At 31.4% G+C, this 20,780-nt stretch overlaps 1 protein-coding gene across 1 annotated transcript in view; it reads left to right on the top strand.

Annotated features, from left to right (window-relative positions):
- LOC148614290 (uncharacterized) overlaps window positions 1-20,780 on the top strand; it is a 91,656-nt gene that overhangs the window by 40,960 nt on the left and 29,916 nt on the right. The window contains exons 48-70 of the mRNA XM_088588342.1: window positions 190-452; window positions 894-980; window positions 1,676-1,783; window positions 2,350-2,436; window positions 5,837-5,896; window positions 6,709-6,773; window positions 7,206-7,406; window positions 8,538-8,688; window positions 8,970-9,084; window positions 10,309-10,344; window positions 12,586-12,684; window positions 13,124-13,224; window positions 13,568-13,717; window positions 13,981-14,055; window positions 14,561-14,731; window positions 15,072-15,230; window positions 15,830-15,937; window positions 16,380-16,546; window positions 17,449-17,743; window positions 18,505-18,644; window positions 19,508-19,636; window positions 19,955-20,158; window positions 20,470-20,610. Coding sequence (XP_088444468.1) covers window positions 190-452; window positions 894-980; window positions 1,676-1,783; window positions 2,350-2,436; window positions 5,837-5,896; window positions 6,709-6,773; window positions 7,206-7,406; window positions 8,538-8,688; window positions 8,970-9,084; window positions 10,309-10,344; window positions 12,586-12,684; window positions 13,124-13,224; window positions 13,568-13,717; window positions 13,981-14,055; window positions 14,561-14,731; window positions 15,072-15,230; window positions 15,830-15,937; window positions 16,380-16,546; window positions 17,449-17,743; window positions 18,505-18,644; window positions 19,508-19,636; window positions 19,955-20,158; window positions 20,470-20,610 — 3,112 coding nt within the window. The remainder of the gene's footprint in view (window positions 1-189; window positions 453-893; window positions 981-1,675; window positions 1,784-2,349; window positions 2,437-5,836; window positions 5,897-6,708; window positions 6,774-7,205; window positions 7,407-8,537; window positions 8,689-8,969; window positions 9,085-10,308; window positions 10,345-12,585; window positions 12,685-13,123; window positions 13,225-13,567; window positions 13,718-13,980; window positions 14,056-14,560; window positions 14,732-15,071; window positions 15,231-15,829; window positions 15,938-16,379; window positions 16,547-17,448; window positions 17,744-18,504; window positions 18,645-19,507; window positions 19,637-19,954; window positions 20,159-20,469; window positions 20,611-20,780) is intronic.

Raw genomic sequence — 20,780 nt, forward strand, 5'->3', positions numbered from 1 at the left:
AATATGTCAATTTAAAAGTTATTTTATGTCTTTGAAATCTAATTCCAGAAAATAATCATAGAAAAAGATGAATTCTTGTCAATGAGTAATCAAGGAAACCAAGATTCTAGCGCAAATCAAAGGAATTGAATCCAGGGACAAAGACAAGACATGGAAATATAGTTAATATTGTGATTTTTTTTTTACCAGGTGTGATTGTAGCAGGACCTCCTGGCAGTGGTAAGACCAGTTGTATCCAGACCCTTGTTGATGCCCTCAGTATCCAGACAAGAGGTGCTGCCTCTCGAGGCTCACACATCAGCCGTACCTCTAACCCTGCTGAATCACAGCACAAGATAATCAGAATCAATCCCATGGTGGTAGATGATTATGCAATCATGTTTGGTTTTTTGAAAGACAATCATGATTGGGTTGATGGAATTGTTACCTCATCCTGCAGGAAAGCTAACAGAGTAAGTCTGAAGTACAGCTGTAGATCATAAACCATTATTCCTTGTGTTGTACAAAGCTAAACTGAACAACAAAGACTGAAAAATTTTGGTTTGGTTATGGTATATGTTTATACAAAATATATATGTATAGGAATTGAATGGAAAAAATTCTTGTGATAAGGACTGGATTTGTTTAAGGTAAATGCAAATACTTAGGTCACTTTCTCAGATTGTTGGCTTAGATATAACATCATATGAACAAGTTTAAAAGTTTATACTTACTATATGTATGTTGCTTTGTGTTACTCAGAAACATAAATGGTTATGCTACAAATGTTAGATTTAAGAGATGGTTCTGTGACATACTAAGTTTTGTCCTTTTGTTATTTAATGAGGTTAATATCATTGCTGTGGCTAGTTTCTGCTGTTAATTTGCAGTTAATTAAAATAATTATTTTTCAGAACCAAAGTACCACTTGGATATGTCTAGATGGACCACTCAATCCTGGATGGTCAGATAACTTCAATGCTGTCCTCAGTGAGGAAAAGGTAGGTGCAGCATGATATGATGTTAGAAAAGTTATTCTGATATTTTCAGTTGATCAGAAGAAAATAAGATTAGGTGAAAAAAACAAATACACTTACAGCTTGTTGACATGAAATAAAATAATATATGGATGAGGCATGGAATCATGAACATGAGGCTTTGCAAAGTGTTTAATCCAATTCTTGCTGAATTTGCATATTGTTTTATTTCTGATTAAAAAAACTGTTATTATCATTTTACAGTTATCTAAATCACTGTTTAGTTTGTTAAGTTTTTATTTGTTACTTTTCTATCCTGCTTGTGATCTCTGATAGTGGTGCTAAAATAATAAGTGGTATTATTAATGCATTTTAGTTGCTCTGATAAAACTATTGCAGTATAAAATTGAAATAATTATTCTCGACAGCGATGTACTTCTGAATTGTGCATACAGATGTCTGTGCTTTTATTTGTTAAATATGAGTAGAAACAAGAGGTAGAAGAACCAGATCAAAGCCACATAACAATGCTTTACTGATTATAGGAAAAACAAGTGGACTTGAACTTTTGTCTAATTCCTATTGGTGCTAAGATCCAACCTAATTGTCTGAGGAAGGTTGGGGGAGATGAATTATAAGATTCTTTAAGTACAAGTGCCACTCTACTTACCAAATGATCAATGATATTTCAGCATATGATTTTTTTTTGCTTCTTCCAGGTGATACATCTTAAGAATGGAGACAAACTATTCCTGTCAGAAAACATCAATGTTGTATTTGAGACTGATAACCTAGCTAATGCCTCCCCATCAACAGTGGCCAAATCTGTAAGTTGTTATTTTGTCAGAAATGCAGGGTGATATTTTGTGGTTCTATCCTGTTCTATTATACTCGGTTGACAACCTTTTTTTAACATTTTAGGGTATTTATTGTACAACTGTTAAAGCTTCTTTATTCTGGTTGGAATGTTTCCGACTTTATATTATTCATATAAATTTCATAGGCAGTAATTGTTCCTAGGATATAGCATTACTTAAGTAAAAAACGTGAGGCAGTTTATAAAAATTGTAAACTTGCCTTAACCAGATTCAAAAGTTAGAAACATTCCTTATTATTTTATGTGGGATGGATGATAAATTTTAATTAATTTAATAATTTAAAAAAAATTTAAATTGATTTGTAATAAGAAGTGTATTTTGTTAGGGATTATTTAAATCGTGGAGCACAGACCAATCAATGTTAATGGTGTTAATAATCAGAAACTTTATTACAATTTAAATTAAATTATAAAGATATGAAAATTGTATTTCCTTACATTGTTGAAGCACGTTCAAAATTTTCTAAAATACCAAAAAATATTATTATCAGTAGTATACTCACGTTCTCTTTACAGGGTATTGTTTACCTTGACAACAATGTGGTAGGATGGAAGCCTATTGCTGATGCCTGGTTGGAAAGTAGGACACCTCAAGAAATACATGTATGTATCAATTGATCTTAAGTATGGAATTTTAAACTGCATGTACTTATAAGACATGTCAGGAGTAGGAAATTAGGGAAACAAATTTATAGCTATTGATAAAAGTTTGTTAAGAGGATTAGAGGTAGAATCTTTAGAAATGGAATGTGATAAGCTATGAAATTATTCTTTTCTACTTCCTCTGCTTCTGAGTGATATTTATATATAGTCTGTTTCAGTATAAATAGATTTTTGTTCTTTCCATTAAAATATCAGTTTATGCACTACTCTGTATTTTTCTAAAGTTTCATGAAATAGGCTATAATTTGAAAGTTACTCTATGGAACAATACACTCAAAATAGTCATTTCATATTCAGATAAGACCTTCTAAAACATGACAATTATTTTGCAATGAAAATGAATCTAGTTCTACTTGTTTTTTATTCTACATATTAAAGAAGTGCCACTCCCATTACATCCCCCAAAAAGCATAATTCTCATTTTATGTGTTTTTTGACTTAATATAAATATTTCTACCTATTTTACCCCAGATTCAGGTAGGTTAAGTTTGAGGTTGTTTATCTGCTGGATAGGGAAATGTCACGCAAACACCAAAAATCCAGACTCTCATCACTCTATATCACTGTAGAAGGTAGATTTCTGATTGGGTTGAAACTTGATCTAGTATTCTTGTTTGTTTGATTTATATAATGTTTGTCTTTCTGTGAAATGTTTGAAAGCATTCAGTGACATTGAATTAAAGACAATCTTTTAGTATGTTACACAGACTTGAAAAGATAATTACAGTGATCATGGTGTCTGTTCATCCGTCTTCATCTTTTTTCGGTGAAGTTTTTTTGTGTTACTACTCATCACACAGCCATTTGATATTTTGACAGAAGCGTTATATAGGTATACTATATGATATAATTTGAGATTTAGACTGAAACAACATCAACTTCCTGTTTTACGACTTTTCTGACTGGAGTAAGGAGCATGGTTATCCTTTAGTGAGTGTTGCTCACAGTTTTCTAGTTTACTACTGAGAAAGTTTTTTTTTCAAATTCATTTATTCTAGTGTTAAAAGTAACTAAAGAGACATATATTTCATTTGTCATTGAATGCACCTTGAAGTTTTGAATAGTATTATAGCTTTTCATATCTTCATGATGGGTATTTCAGTTGGAAACATGTGTGAGTTGTAGCTTCTTATTAAATAATAGGGGAACATTTTTTGATAACTTTAGCAAAATTTCACTATGAAAATTTATTTTTAAAAAGAAGAATCCTTTGTGTTTCTTTATTACATTTATATATGAATGAGAAATAAACAAAATACCTTTAAACTGTTCAATTATATAGTCTTGATTATAAATTATGTTCAAATCAGCTGCTTAGTGTATGTTAAACACTAGCTGTTACCAAACAAAAAGCAATCCCATATGCCAAAGTTATATAATAATTTAAGTTGTTCAGTTAAGAGCATGTTATTTTTCTCTCACTTCCCAGTAGAAGTTTTATCACGAAACCTAATTACTTGAATCACAATAGATTTCCGTAATGAATAGTGTAGAACTTTAAGGAAAGGAAAAAAAAAACACTAGAGTAGAGTTTGTAAGAGAGAGAAAAGTTAAGTAAGAAATTATTGTACAGCTTTGTTATTGCAATTTTGTTGAAACATTTGCAATATAGAACTTTATGTTATTTGAGTTATTGCAAGGTCAGGATTAATCTGAAGTATGCATTGGTGAAAATAGTCGGTTATCATGTTTAAATTATTTTGATAAAATTTGTCACACTTATTGCAATAATGATACTATGCAATAAGTTCTGTTCTTACTGGAGTCAAAATAGTATGAATGTAATACAGTCTACTGGATTTTACGGATGCAGCTAAGAAAATATGAAATGTATTGTAATTCTAAGATGATTTAATCATGCACTGTCTATTTACTGTCAGTGGGTGATCATTTAAACTTCACTTTGGTGGTGGTTTGGTCAAGTATTTTAACCTCTGTCACTGACTGCAATATTGTTCTAAGAAAAAAATATTTTTGCAGAGATATGCAAAAGAAGTAAGTTCCATGCAAGTGTTTGCTGGCTCACCAATATGTATTCATGTATAGAAAAAATAACTTTGCTAAAATGCAAAAATAATGTGCTTATATACTGAAATTAGATATGTGTTTTAAAAGTTATGGAAGTGTTGCAATTTACATAGTGATAGGGTTAGTTCAGTTTGGCCCTTATCTATGATAATTAGATGTTTATAAAAAGAAATGTTTGAATTTTTAAGGTACCTTTAATTTTCAGTTTACATCATTTCATCCATTCATTCCGTGATCATGTTTTATAAGTTTGTTGATTATTTCATAACTCTTCAATTTGAACTTGCAGCAGAGTTTTTTTGAAGCCTGAAATTTTATATAGCATTTTAATCACAAAAAAAAATGGTTTACTTAAACCAATATTTCTTCATTAATAAGAGTAACAAAGTTCTTGAATTCACACTGCATCTTAAACTGGACTTGCTAAAAACAAAAGAGAATTTAATATATTTTCTAGTTTTTCTAAGGTTATGTGAAGCAAAAGTTTACATTGCTTATTTACATGAGTGGTCTGAAGTCCTATTTTGTTTTGCTAGATGTGGAAAGTTTGATCATCAAGTGTCAGTCCCTGTAAGAATCAGGCAGTGGGTGAAACATTGTATGAAAAAAAAACCAAAAAACATCATATTGGTAGTGTAATTTGACTATTTGCACCATCAGAATCAAGGAAAGCAGACAAGATTTTCGATATCATGCTGGACCATTGAGTCACAAATTCATAGAAATATACTGAAAATGAACATTTCAAGGGCAGATAACTGTCAAAACCTCATTTTTTGAAGATTCTATTGAAAAACTTGTGTGCAGAGTCAGTGATGCAGAGATCAAATAATGGTCTTTTCAAATAGAGAAAGAATCCTTGAGTGATATTACAGTGTCAAATCGATGAGGGTTTGACATGCATGTTTCTGATTTTTCTCTATTTGCCTGATTCTTATGAGCACTTACACTGAAATGTGTATTTTGCTTAATTTCATTTTTCACATGTTTCTAATAAGACAATAGTATTTTCATGTTGGAATATAATGATAATGCATGTATCATTGAATTGAAATATTTAAACAACACAGTTTGCATAATTTTGCCAGTTTCAGGGGCTGGCTTTTTATGAGAATTCTCACATCATCTTGAAATTAGTCATGTAACAATATCATAAGTTCTTACATTGAATGAGAAGATAGTTTTAATCTAAATTTCATGGTTCATTTATCATACATCCCAATGTCTTACAAATCTGATGAATGTAGTAACAAACTTTATAGAATTGTGGAATTTTAAAACTGAAATTTCTGTTTTATTTTAAATCAATCAGAGGCCTGTTAATGTTGAGCAAGGAGAAACAGAACAATCAATTCCCAGAACTGTAGAAGGGGTAATAATTGATGTGGTGTATGGTGCATTATGTGTGTTTTTGTAGAGGCACACATCTTGTTTAATGGGACTGCATTAATGTTGTTAATTTTTTGTTTATTGTGTGCATTTATGGATTAGGTTTTAATAGGAAATTTGTTTTGATTTATCAAAACCTTATTATCTACTGGTAGTGGCCATTTTCACTTTTTTCTCATCTTTTTTTTTACAGAAAGTATTTCTTTCCAAACTCCTTCCCCTATCCCACCAAAAAAATCCTTAACTATGTATAAACCTGATGTTATGTTTTTGAAATGATGACTTCACTTTCTATATGTTATCATACCCAATAGGTATATGGAAAAAGATCAGCATGGAAATAGCTGGTCATTTTGGAACCTACCAGAAAACTTATTATGTTGGGATTTTTTTTTAAACTATACATTTAACCTTGATTTCAATTTTTTTTTACAAGGATATGTTATTTTTTTTGCACTAATTCATGTATGGTATCAAAATCTCTGCATGTGAATGCACAAATGACTCCCATCTGCATGGCTTGACACAGTTTTCCTTTAGTGTGTGACTCACCATCAGACACTTTTATAAGTGGCATGAACTGTTAATTGCTTCTGGCTGAGCACAGAATTCTATGTAGGCACTTAATTTCTGTATGCATGATGAAACTAATAGTTACACCTTGATAAAGTTAAATATTAATGAATAATGTCCGTTTTTGTGGTGATATTAAGTTGATTGAGGACGGTTTACATTTTAAAAGCAAAGAAAACTATATTCATGCGTAAAATCATATATCTATTTTCTGTTATCTAGGTCCTGCAAAGAGCTTTCCAGAAGACGCTTGATCCTATTTCTCAGTTTGTACTGCATGAGGCGAAGTAAGTATATACATATATATTACAATGGTACCTAATTCAACTCACGCCTTTCCATACCACCACAGAAATATATGGGTAGTGAAATGATATGGTGATGTTGTCTAGTGTCATAGTTTCCATTCACTGTCATCCATTAACGTTCTGTTTTAATACCTTGATCTAATTGAATCATTTAATATTGAGTCTTAACACAAGGTACATTGTGGCCTGAACCATATTGGAGCAAAAGGGACCAAAACAGAGCATTTTTTATAACATATTGACTAATTTAATTAGTTTGGAGAGATATATTTTAAAAAATGTGTTTTGCAGCTATTTTAGGTAACCTTGTTTGACAATTTTTGACATAATTTTGTTGGGTATTATTTTCAGACCACTTGTGAAGTTATTCTCAATTGGATTGGTAAATATTTTTTTCTGTTTTAATTTCAGACCTCTTGTGAAGTTGTCTTTGGTTGGATTGTTCAAGTCGTGTCTTGGGCTGTTGTCAGCCATGTTGGCCGATAATCGTGAGACCAGTGAGGATCATGTTGAAAGACTATTTTTATTTTGTTTGATCTGGACTTTTGGTGGACTACTAGACAGTCATGACAGAAGAGTTTTCAGTGACAAGTTGAAGACACTTTCCAACACGTAAGCACCATTTTTATATTTTTGGTACTTTTTAAACCAAAACTCATAACTTGCTTTCAAAAAGATGTTTAAATTATTAAAATTTCAGCATAAAGATATTTATTTGATTGTTATCTTGTCTCCTGTTGTTACTAGGTTACCAGATGATGACAGGTAGATCTGTGTATTTGATTGCAATGTCGTCTCCTATTGTTACTAGGTTACCAGATGATCACAGGTAGATCTGTGTATTTGATTGCAATGTCGTCTCCTGTTGTTACTAGGTTACCAGATGATGACAGGTAGATCTGTGTATTTGATTGCAATGTCGTCTCCTGTTGTTACTAGGTTACCAGATGATGACAGGTAGATCTGTGTATTTGATTGCTGTGTTGTCTCCTTTTGTTACTAGGTTACCAGATGATGACAGGTAGATCTGTGTATTTGATTACTGTGTTGTCTCCTTTTGTTACTAGGTTACCAGATGATCACAGGTAGATCTGTGTATTTGGTTGCTGTGTCATCTCCTTTTGTTACTAGGTTACCAGATGATCACAGGTAGATCTGTGTATTTGATTGCAATGTCGTCTCCTGTTGTTACTAGGTTACCAGATGATCACAGGTAGATCTGTGTATTTGATTGCAATGTCGTCTCCTGTTGTTACTAGGTTACCAGATGATCACAGGTAGATCTGTGTATTTGATTGCAATGTCGTCTCCTGTTGTTACTAGGTTACCAGATGATCACAGGTAGATCTGTGTATTTGATTGCAATGTCGTCTCCTGTTGTTACTAGGTGACCAGATGATGACAGGTAGATCTGTGTATTTGATTACTGTGTTGTCTCCTTTTGTTACTAGGTTACCAGATGATGACAGGTAGATCTGTGTATTTGATTGCTGTGTCATCTCCTTTCGTTACTAGGTTACCAGATGATGACTGGCAGGTCTGTGTATTTCATTGCTATGTAAGTGGAGTCTGAGTTGCTCATTTACTGTTGTTAATTTGTATGTATAATTTTAGTTACTCTATGTTCTTTATTGTTTATGTCTGTTTTCCATGTCTGGTCTTTGTCCCTGGATTACATTCTTCTGATTTCTGCTAGAATTTTAGTTCCCTCAATTACTCTTTCTTGTCTCCTTTTGTTAATAGATTACCAGATGATGACAGGCAGATCTGTGTATTTGACTACTATGTTGATGAGTCAGGAGACTGGGACCCATGGTCATCTAAAGTGAATGAATCTGTTTACTCTGATCAGCAGGACATGCTTGGAGAAGTGTTTGTTGACTCAATCAACACTGTGAGTATTAAGAGACATTGGAAAAGTCTAAAAAATATTCAATTCATAATGTTCAGTTAGTGTATCCTTGTAATGATATACTGTCAGTTTAGCTGTCATGCAATTAAAATTTCTTACATCTTCAATATTTTGATTGGCTTGAAAAAAAAAAACTTACATCATAACTATGTACAATGTCAACATATGCAGCTCATCTGTTACTTTTTTTTATAAACATGAAGATGGGGGAAAACATGTCTTATATAAGAACTTTATTGCACTATTAATTTTCATGTTCACAGATAAGGACCAAGATCTTGATAGACTTTGCCTCGGCCTCAGGACTCAATGTATTGTTGGTTGGACCTCATGGATCTGGGAAGACAACTCTTATCAATGATTTCATGGATCTGCAAGGTAAAAATTATACATTTTGTACCATTTTCAATGGTCACATATTATGTACAAGATATACTTGTACTTTCTTTTTGCTAAGATACATTGTTTTCCTTTTTGAAGACTCTTCAGGTTTTGAACAATTACCAATTTTCCAAATAAATTTGTACATTTTCCTCCACTTTCAAATTCATAAACTGATCAGCAGATCATAATTGGCCTACCTTACCATTTTTTATTTGCTTTTTGGCGATAGTTCATTCACCCCCCATTTCAGCTGACACTTATAAAGTTAAACTGTCCAGCATTTTTGCATGCATGTTATGCTCAGAAATAATCAATTGAGGGGTTTGAGGAGACTTTCAGGTAACTTAAAAACTGCTATTCAGTTTTTTGTGACTGTTGTTTTGCAACAGTTGATACTGGTAACTGAAGTTTGGAAAATATCATTGAGTCATTAAAAATCATTATTCATTGAAATTAAATTTTCTTGATATTTAACTCAAAATTAGCAAAATTGTAGTGTTAAATTAAATTAAATTTTAGAAATTTACACTTGAAAATGTTCATTATCCTACTGGGTTGATATAAATATCCTGATAACTTAAATTGCTTCTTGCAAACTCTTCATTTGATTAGCTCTGGAACAGTGTTCTCCTAAAATACTTTAATTCAACAAATTTAACTGCATGTGCATTATAGACCATTTAAAGCTTATGTATGATAGTCACTGACATAGTCTTATCAACAAAGCTCTAATTATCATACTCCACTGATATCATTCAATTGATTTTGTATTGAAACAATCACTTGATTAAACTGAAGTTGCTTCCCTGGCAATTTGGAAATACATAAGTATATCACAATGTGTGGTTCGTGCGAATTTCTTTCTGGTCCAAAATATAGTATCATGACTCATTTAAATGATCCTCAGCAACAGTCCTAATTTCTTCAGTGCTTTTTATTCACCTATTCACATATTGCTGATTACTCATTTACATTTAATTCTTGAATTTTCGTTACAGGTAAACCTTTTAAGTTGACCAAAAATAATTACTTTCGTTGAAAAAAAAATTTTTTGTCTTTGTTATAGAAAGATGAACAGCACCCCCACCCCCCACCCCCCACCAAAAAAAAATTCTTGTGACAGTAAATGTACTTTTTAGCTGTTTTTTAATTGATATCACTATTCATATATTGAGATGTTGCAGTTATTTTAACATTCAATAATTTACCTTCTAATAGAAAAAGGGAAACAACTCATGTTGCTAAGTAAAAACAGTAAGTTTAGATTTGTAGTCATTTCTAAAGAGATATTTACTTGTTTTCATTCCTACTTCTTTTGATTTATATCAATGTTAGGTAGAATTGTTTTGAGGTCAAGCAAGCGTTTTTCAGTTGTGTGGATTTTACTTATTTCATCGTCATCTGCTTTATAATTCTTTTATGTACAATTTGCTGTCCAAATTTTTTATGCATCTAAGTTTTTCCTCTGTTTGCTTGAGATGTCTTATATACTGAGAGTTTGTTTGATACATTGTATATGCAATATTGCTAAACACCATCTTTTTGACGTCAGATTTGTAACATTTTTTATAAAAGTTTCTGCTAATTAAACAATTAAATAATTTATGAAAGTTTCAAATTTTCAAATGCATCAAATATAGGAAGAGAAATATGGTGGAATGTTTGTTTTAGTCAAGTACATGTTTAAGAAATTAATAGGGAAAAGTTATGTTCAGTGTATGGAATTGAGTTCTAAATTTGAAGAAAAGAATAGGCTGAATTTTAATTTTTTTACAAGTTTTCACTAGTCACATCATGGCGCAAGGCATGCCTTGTTGAACTGCTAAAAGATTATTGTAAATTCAGAAATTATTGTATTAATTAAAATTTCAGAATTTTCTCACAAAAGCCAAATTTCATTATTAATTTTCATGTTTTAAGAAAAATCACACATCAGTAATTGTAAATCATTCCATATTTTAAGTTTTTGCATAGTAGCCTAGCTATATTGTTTCAGTAATAAATTAAAATAGGATGTTAAATGACTTGGCTAAAGGATTTATTCTTTTCTTTAATTGAATCATTTGTTATTGGAGTATCGCCAAGTGGTTTATGATTTGACCCTCAATGATAAGGTATAATTTGTTAAGTTAAATTGTGCCCTCCTAATTTGATTGGGCTGTCTGTGGCATTTTTTTGAAACAATAGAAACTTCGCAAAATTTTCTGAATTGGCAATATTCAAACCCTTTTTTGGAAGTAGGAATGAGATGAGAGTAAATCGGTTTGCATTCAATTTAAATTTAATCCTGCTTGTTTACTTTGTCTCTCTGATGTTTTTGGTTATTGTCTTTATAACTTTTGTGTGTGCATGGTTTTATTTTCTAGAACGGTTGCAGCATTACAAATCTTCTTCTGGTAAAATCTGTTTTGAATTTTAGTTAATGCCAGAGTTGATAATTCTGTATGCCAGTGAACAGATACAGATGCTATTAAATTATGATTTTGCATTTTAAATGAAAAAGAAAATTAATTTGTATAAAAAAAACAAACAACAAATAATACATACAAATCTATGAAAAGAACTTAACTGTAACATCTTGCAAACAAAATATCAGTTGAAATAAACAAATAAATTGCTAACATAACATTAAAATCAGCTGACTGGAAAAATACCCAATAGAAATTTTTCATATCTTGCAAACAAAACATCATTTTTTATAAACTGAATGCATGGCAAAATTGAAAGTAAGAAATGCAGGGATAAAAATTAGCATTTGCCCATTAGCCCATGGCTACTAAATTTTGAGCTGGGCTACCAAACTTTTGGGTAAAATTTAGTTAAACATATAGAAAATATTGAGCAAAAATATGGTCTGGGCTACCAGGTTGTATTTCCTAATTTTTACCCCTGAAATGTTGCAAAAAGTTATTAATAAAACCAGCAACAAACAGTTTATGAAGTATACAACTGAATTGTAACTCAGATATTTATGTATCAAAAATATGTAGCGTGGACATAGTAATGGAAAACAAAATATCATAATTAAACACCTGCTACAGGTTTTTTATTTTGAATATGATATCAAGCATGTATCTATGTAATGGATGTAAAACATATATCTATGTAATGCTAGATTGGGTGGTATGTATTGTTGTTTTTTGTTGATATGATATGTTCAAAATTTGTGATGGTTTTTTCAAACTTGTTGTATTTTAACTGTATATTAAAATCAAATTTGACAACTGATTGAAGAAGTTTTCAGTGTTTTTAGATGGAGGATTTTCAAAAGGAAATGATATAATAGTTAACTTTACACTGTAATTGTCAGTTAGGTAACATAAGAAGCTGATCATTTTCAGAATATTGCTTTAAACATGATAAAGTAAGCTTAGCTTGTAGAAATGTTTAAGGTCATTTTTGCTTCAGCTAATTGAAGAAGAAGGGCAGTCCTTGAATCAGTTTTTATACCATGTCAACTATTTATATTTAAATGATATACTTGTATGTTTACAGATCCCCAGATATCTGTTTGTAAGAAGTTAGTATTCTCTGGAGCGTCCAGTGCACAACAGCTACAGAATTTCATTGACTCTAACATCTATCACAGACAAGGTAATGCCGTTAACACTCAGCCCTGCTGTAATATACTGTGTCCGCTTTACTGGGCATGGTTTCATAAAAAAAATCTGAACTTGAGATTTTTCTCAAATCCTTCCTCAACTCCAATTTTGACCAATCACATCACTTGAAATTGAAGATTTGAGGAAAAAGTCTAGGATTTTAAGATTTTATGAAACCCTGGCCTGTTTTTGCAATGCCAGGTTTATTTTGTGCTTGGGATGATTAGCAAGATTAGTCGCTAAATACTCCTTTAAGAACAAAAAAAAATATTTTACTTTCATAGCATCTCCACGAAATAAAACTAATATAGTCATTTCAATGATTAAGAGGCCAAAACTTCATCTTGGGAAATAAAGCAAAATTGTTTGGGAGAAAAAAAAACTTTACTAGAAATTGGTCATGGGGATAAATGATCCTTTAAATATTTCAGGTTTTGTATATGGAGCTAAAGAGAACAAGAAGTTGAAGGTGTTTATAGATGATGTCAATCTACCACTGCCTGACCATTACAGTGTACAAAGGTGTAATGAGGTAATGTGTTATTTTTATCCTCACCAATGATGTTTGGAAAGAATGCAAAACAAGTTATAAATAATTTTGTGAGGACAAGAAATTTTGGAAAATAAATGTTTTCAATGCTGTCACTTGGTACTTGCTATGAGCTTAGTTATCTGATGAAATTTCACAATTCTAAGTTGATTTCAGTATATTGATTTTCAACTTTTCAGTTCATTTCTCTATCATATTTTTCTTTGTAGGCTTGTGTGTTAGCTTTTTTTTACAATTCTTGGTGTCATGAATTGACATTATATGAATTTTACTATTTGTTTGGTCATAATCACTTTTAATCTAGGCATAGATTTTTTTTTTACAGCTCCTCAGACAGTTACTGGATGACAAGACACTGTGCACACTGGAGAAACCATTTGAATGGAAGACAATAGAAGGGTTTAATGTGATAGCTGCCATGTCAATGAGTGATAACCCTGGGGTATCCAGTACCAAGCTTTCAGAAAGATTCCTGGTAGGGATGACACTAGTTTAAAGTTTCTTTACTCAGGTTTCTTGCCATGTGGGCTTCGTTTTGGCTCACAGATTTCTTGTTAAACTCTGCCCTATGGGTTTTGGCTCACAGATTTCTTGTTTTAATAGAAAACCTGTCCCCTTTAGTTCAGTAATTGTGTTTTTATACTGTTTTTTTTTTTTTTTTAGAATTTCTGTTTAAAAAGTTATATCTAGATTAAAGTAAAACAATTTTCTGTATGTTTTTGACTTTTTTTTTAACAGAGACACTTTGCAGTGTTCCATTTAACAGCACCAGAGGGTGAATCATTGAAGAACATTGTCCATGGTATTCTGGATGTAAGTAAATATTTATATAAAAAAATGAAAACGTTGGTCTTTTTGGTCTTATTGATCAATATAAATTGATCTTTTAATTAGGTAAGGAATGTTTCTACTTTTTTTAACAGGTTATATGTATTAACCTGGTTTGGGGCAGTTTACCCTTATAACAGGGAAGGTTTCTTATAATTTAATTTTTTACAGATAATAGTCCAAATATCAATAATTGATTCATAATCGAAAGTTATTTTGTTCTGGATTTTTTGAATCTCCAAGTGTGAACCAATCAATATTAATGACAGCCAGGTTATACAAAATAACCTGGTTTGCTCATAGAGAACCAACTAATCAGAAAGCTTTTAACAAATCTAATCAAATTATTGACTCATAAAGGATTAGCTACCAGCACTGTTTATAATTGCAAATTTGTGTCGTTTAAATTTGACACATAAAACAGTAAAAAGGTAGAAAAAGTAATGTTTCTCTTTCAGAAAATTTAATCCTGGTCTTTTATATATTATAGCTGAACATGACAGATGGAGATGGACCAGGTTTAGATATAGAACTACACAACCATCTAGTTAAGGCATCCTGTGATCTGTTGTCAGCTGTTCAGGATGTCCTTAAATCTACACCCATGCCAGGACGTAAACATTACTTCTATACACTCAAAGATGTTACTACTTGCTTCCAGGTAATGAAAATGTCACTGAATAAATAATTGACAGACTTGATTGCATTGAACATGACTTGGTAGAATCTAAAATATAATGTTTCTCATCATATCTGTGTAAAATTTTGAACTTATACTTGTATTAAGCATTTGGGAGATTATTAAAACCCACTATTTCTATGCCTGTACCAAGTCAGGACCATTTTTTTAGGCTTCAAACTTTCTGGTTTTTACCCTGATATTGCTATTTGTGATACCGACTTTCCTTTTGACTACTCCTTTTAACTATGTCTTGAGTTTATGGGTTTGATTTATGATTTAAAATGTTATGATAATTTTTTTTTTTTTATCTTTATAACAGTGTTTGAAGAGACTGCCCGAGGAAAGCAGAGCTGATGAGACCTTGGTTCCTGTTATATCACTATGGAAACATGAAATGACGAGGATTATGAGGGACAGAATTGCTAGAACATCAGACCTAAACTGGTTTGATCAGACTATCAATGAAATACTGGCTGAGGTAAAGAAATAAATTATTTCACATTTTTTTTATAGTTGGTGTTTAGATGGTACCTTTAATGTTGTTATATAATTTGTATTCTGTTTGTTATAAATCAAGACTAAGAAATAAATATATATACTGTGAAAGTACTTTAATTCCTGGATACCAGTTTTCGTGGATTAGGAAAGAAACAGAAGTTCATGAAGTCTTAAATTTGTGGCTATACACATCAATGGGATTCTCCTTTTCTTTGGGAACCAAATTTTGTGGCTTTGTCTACCACGAAAACCACAAAAATTGATGTCCCGCAAACAATAGTACATTGACAGTAACTATCATTTGATTCACAAAGTGTTGTAATTATATTTAACCTGAAGACAACTCTAGTATTGGTAGCATAGAAAACAATTACCATTACTATTATATTTATATTGCTAATTAAATTACAAAAAATGTCTAAACACTCATTCAAATTAGTCACAGTAAAAAAGAACACTATAGTATTTTTTCAGATTTATAGTAAAGTTTATAAATAAAAAAAAAAAGACTTATAATTTTTGACAAATAATTTGTTGATTTAACTCCAACTGAATATTAAAATGTTACAATTGTTTTAGAATTTCCCTGAGGTAAAGGACCCATTGATGAATCACTTTGTAACCTTCCCAACTGATGCCAGACTTTACCAGAGACCCGTCACCTCTGTAGGTGGTAAAAATGTCAAGGTATGTCACAGTACAACATATAATGGAATGGATTTGGCATTTCTTTGAGGCTTGTCTTATAGCATGAAATGTCAAGGGTCATTTAAATTTTTGTTCTGCGTGATACTAACATATAAATATGTATTGGCAGTATCAAATTTTAGGGAAATAAGACAAAACATTTTCATGGTTTTCAAGTTACAATGATGCACTTAGTCAACTTCATCTGTATATAAGTTGTTTAGGTTATTGATTGCCTGAATGTAGCAGGCATGTTATAGGCCATTTGAAAGGTGAAGAAATAACTTCTATGACAGAAAGAGCCAAATTCTTGTTTGAAATGACCTTTTATGAACACATTTGTAAAGATGTAAATAACTTGGATTTATAAAAAGGCTAAAATATTGATCTTGATGTTTTCTTTGTTTTTGAAAATAAAAATTCATGTTTTTTCTTATTTCAGATTATATTACAACCAATAGAAAACTTAAGAGATGTCCATAGTTGTCTGAACACACATCTGACAAGATATAATGAGGAGTTTGGTAATATCCCACTGAACATCATGCTTTCAGATTTCATCATTGATCATGTGGTCAGGATGCACAGAATTCTCAGCTTCCATCATGGGTATGGTTGAAATCTTAAGTATCAGTTCTTGTAAGAATTAGGCAGTGGGTGAAACATGGTATGAAAAAACCCATCATTTTGATAGTGTAATTTGACAATTTGCACGATCAGAATCAAGGGGGAAAAAACAAGATTTTCCATATCATGTTGCTGTATTGAGATTTAATTTCATTGAAATGCACTGTAAATAAACATTTTAAGGGCAGATAACTTTGTCAAAACCTCATTTTTCTAAGATTCTATTGAAAAATCTACAAGCAAATCCAATGATGCAGAGATAAAATAAGGGTCTTTCCAAATAGAGAAAGTATTGATGAGTGATATTTTATTGTCAGGTAGGTGGGGTTTTGACTTGCATGTTTCAGTTTTTCCCATTTTGCCTAATTCTTACAAATACTTACCCTTAAACTTTTATTAACTTCTTTAATTACAATTAGAACAGTATGATGTAGGTAATACATATATAACAAGGAAGATTTTCTTCCACTTTTTAGAAGATTTTGGCATTTTCAGGTCTGGATTTTATTGTTATGATTCTTTCATTTACTACATAATTTTGCCAGTTGTTCCTTGTTAATTCTAGAATGTTATTAGATGACAGTTTTATTTACACAAATATACAATACAAAGCCTTAAAACCTTGTACATTAATTTATTCTTGTTTTGATTTAGATTTGCATTATATAGAAGTACCATGGTAAAGGTAATTTATTTTGAATAATTGAAGGAGAGAGAAATTGTCTAAAATAAGTTCATCTTGCAAAAAAAAAAAAAACAACACTTTGTTAAACATGGATTTTTCCTACAAAACTGTTGTAAACATGTCTCATACACATTGAAAAAAAACAAAATGGTTTCAGGTGCTCATCTCTATAAATTTAATTGTCTATATTTTATTCCAGTGGAAATCTATTGCTTATTGGAGCAGTTGGAGCTCATCTAACTACTCTGTGTAGACTAGCCCTACATGTAGCTGACATCCCTATTCATAAAATGGACTCTTCCAAACAAAGTAACTTTTTTGATGGACTCAGATCAGCTGTCAGACTCAGTGGAGCTGAGAATAAGATTCTCACTGTTCTTTTCACTGCCAGAGATTTACAAGACCCAGTTTACCTTGATGCTATAAACAGTTTGCTGATCAGTGGAGAGGTTCCTCATCTGTTTACTAATGATGAAATTGAGGGATTACTTCAGGTCTGTTATAACAATCTACCAGTGGTACATGTTAATACAAAGAAAAAAAATCTCATTTAGCTTTGTCATCTTATCTACATTGGTTTGTTTGTCTGGTGTATATGTCTTTATGTCATGATTTTTTACCATTATGAAGTGTTCACCTTTGCTAATCTCTCATTTTTATATTATCTCCTGTGTACAACCATTTATGAGACAGGAGCAACTTAACTGGTGTCTCTCAAAAGGAATTATCCTTCCTTCCGTTACACTAGAGGGATCCATCTCTTTTCTGTTACTCTTCCCACACCACTGAATTGAATTGAATGAAATTTTCACAGAACCTTTATAACATGTTCCCATTGTACACCTTTTATTTTAGAATTCGATCCTAATCAATTTGGAGGTTTCATGTAGCAAATCACGAACTTCATCATTTATTAATATTGGCAAATGGGGGATCCATTTCTTATCGTTACTCCTCTTATACCACTGAATGGAATTAAAAGAAACTCTCACAGAATCCATTACTCATTTTATTTTAGAATTTGATCTAAATGGGCAAGTGGGCGTATGAAGTTAGTGAGCATTTCACACAGTTTTTGTAGTTAAATCTAGGATGTTAGTGAGCATTGCACGCAGTTTTTCTAGTTAAATCTAAGATGTTGTATTTCACTGAGATTTTCCTTGATAGAATGCATTCTTTTGATGATTATTTTAAAATATGTTTATTATTAGTGATATATATTGATAAGTTGTATATTTACATTTACTAATTGCAGGCTATAGCACCAGCTATGAAGAGGGAATTCCCCAGTATGTCTGTTGACCCAATGAAATTCTTTGTTGCCAGAGTAAAGAGTAACTTACATATCATACTCTGCCTACAGCCAGGACACCAACTTCTAGGAACAGCTCACAAGTAATAATTGGATAATTAGTCGGAAAAAGTGATAACCAAAGTATGCTTATAAGGGCTGAAGAATGAAATGATTTCATGAGCATGCAGTACCGTATTTTCTGGACTTTAAGTGGATGTGGATTTTAAGTCGAACCGCCTAATTTTGACCAAAATCAACAAAAAAAAACAAGTTATATCTTAATGCGTTCTTGGCTCATGTGATTATATTTTGGTTATTCACAATAACCAATTGATTATCCTATTTATTATATAGATTTCCTCCATTATTTTTTGCTATTTTCAACATGAATTTTAAATTTCGTGAACAGCAGATTGATATTACTGGGAGAAAATGCGAGAGTGAAATTACTGAATTTATTTCACAGTGTGAATTATCGTAAATTTTTACACTGGGAAAATTTGGTAAAATCACTGCTATATAATATAATCATGATAAACAATTAAACATAGAATTCATAATGTATTGCAAAATTTTAATGTAAATGATAAGGTATTCCATTGATAAAATCATAGAGTACACTGGGAGAGTTCCAGAAAGTGAAAAAAAAAAAAGAATCATTTATGTTATCACAACTTTGATCTTATCGAATATTTCCAACTCTACTGTGGATGTCAGATTTAATTATTATAACAGAACAATCTAAATGCATACTAAGTGTAAGAAATGTTGTTCAGCCAAAATTCAAAACTTCAGTTCACTGTTAAATACAGTTCTATTTTATTGTCTGCTGAAAAAAAGAAACTTTTTACTGGTTCTCTATCTCATCTCTTTAACCTTATTTATTGGACCAGTTACCCCCCCCCCCCTTTTAGAAAGGTGAACATATACCCCTGTTCTACAATGACAATGGTTTATATTATAGGGAGTTCCCAGGTTTACTGAGTGGCTGTGCCATAGATTGGATGTGTGACTGGCCACAGGAGGCACTACTGGGAGAGGCTTCATACTTCAATACCAGATTCCAACTTACTGAAGAGTTTGAAAATTTAAGGTATGTTTATTTGAAGTACTTTATTCAAAATATTGTGCCCTATTTCATCATGCACATGACACTTTCATGTGTCTTTTAATGCATAGATATGACACTGCATAAGATTAAGGGTTATTTAAGTCATCATTTTTTAACATTTTGCTGTTATGATGTGTGAACTTAGTACACATGAAACCCTATTATATGTAATAGAGAACAAAGTTTAAATTGAGGTGTATAATTTTGATAATCAAATATTCATACAGTAATATTCCATTTTTAAAGTAGTTATCCTTGTGTATACTGTGATGATTTCTCTATCACCTGTTTATCTTTCAGTGAGAATGTAACAACATGCCTTGCAAACATCCACAGTTTTGTCTTGAGAGATTGTCGCCAGCTACCCTGGGCTGGTGATCTGAGCCCTGAAATAACAATCAATAAAATCAAGGTCCATGAGAAGAAGAAAGAACAGATTAAGATTGAGGCTGTCAAAGTACCAAACCTTCCTTACTCTAAAACCATGCTGCATGAGAGGATTAAGTAAGAACTGCAAGAATATCTCTCTTATGTGTGAATCAGATTTGTATATCATTATATGAGTGAAGTAAATTTCGAAAGCTTTTTCTTTCACTCAAAAACTTGTTTTTTTCACAATTATCAAAAGTGTCATGATATTTTGTTAATTTTACATCACTTAGAGTAAGATTTAAAATCTGCTTGATGTTTGAAGTAGATGTAGGTTAAAACTTCATATTCACCCTAGGGACAGGAAGCAAGTATTTCAGTCCCAAATAATTATAAGTAAAAAATCCCTTGGATATGTAAAACTTAATCATTCATACAAATTTCAGGAATAGACACAGAAAGGATGGAGATCGAGCCAAGAATGAGGTTTACATAGGTCCTACCACATATAGGAGATTTATGGAGTGTTTCAGATGCCTGTATACCAATAAATCTAAAGACAGAACTCAGGATGTAGAACAACTTAAGTAGGTTTACTCATGGTTTTATGCTGCTTTCAAGATAAAAAAAAATAGTATTTTTGAAAACTGTGTTGATATAGGACTTACAAATTAGAGATCAGTCTTTGGAAAAGAATGCTTACTAGATAAAAGGATGCTTTCTTTACTTATTCCTTCCAATAAACTTTTGTACTAAA

The sequence above is a fragment of the Perna viridis genome, chromosome 6 (assembly GCF_037379345.1).
Source record: "Perna viridis isolate PV_CMFRI_1.1 ecotype Kerala chromosome 6, ASM3737934v1, whole genome shotgun sequence".
Taxonomy (NCBI): Eukaryota; Metazoa; Mollusca; class Bivalvia; order Mytilida; family Mytilidae; genus Perna; species Perna viridis.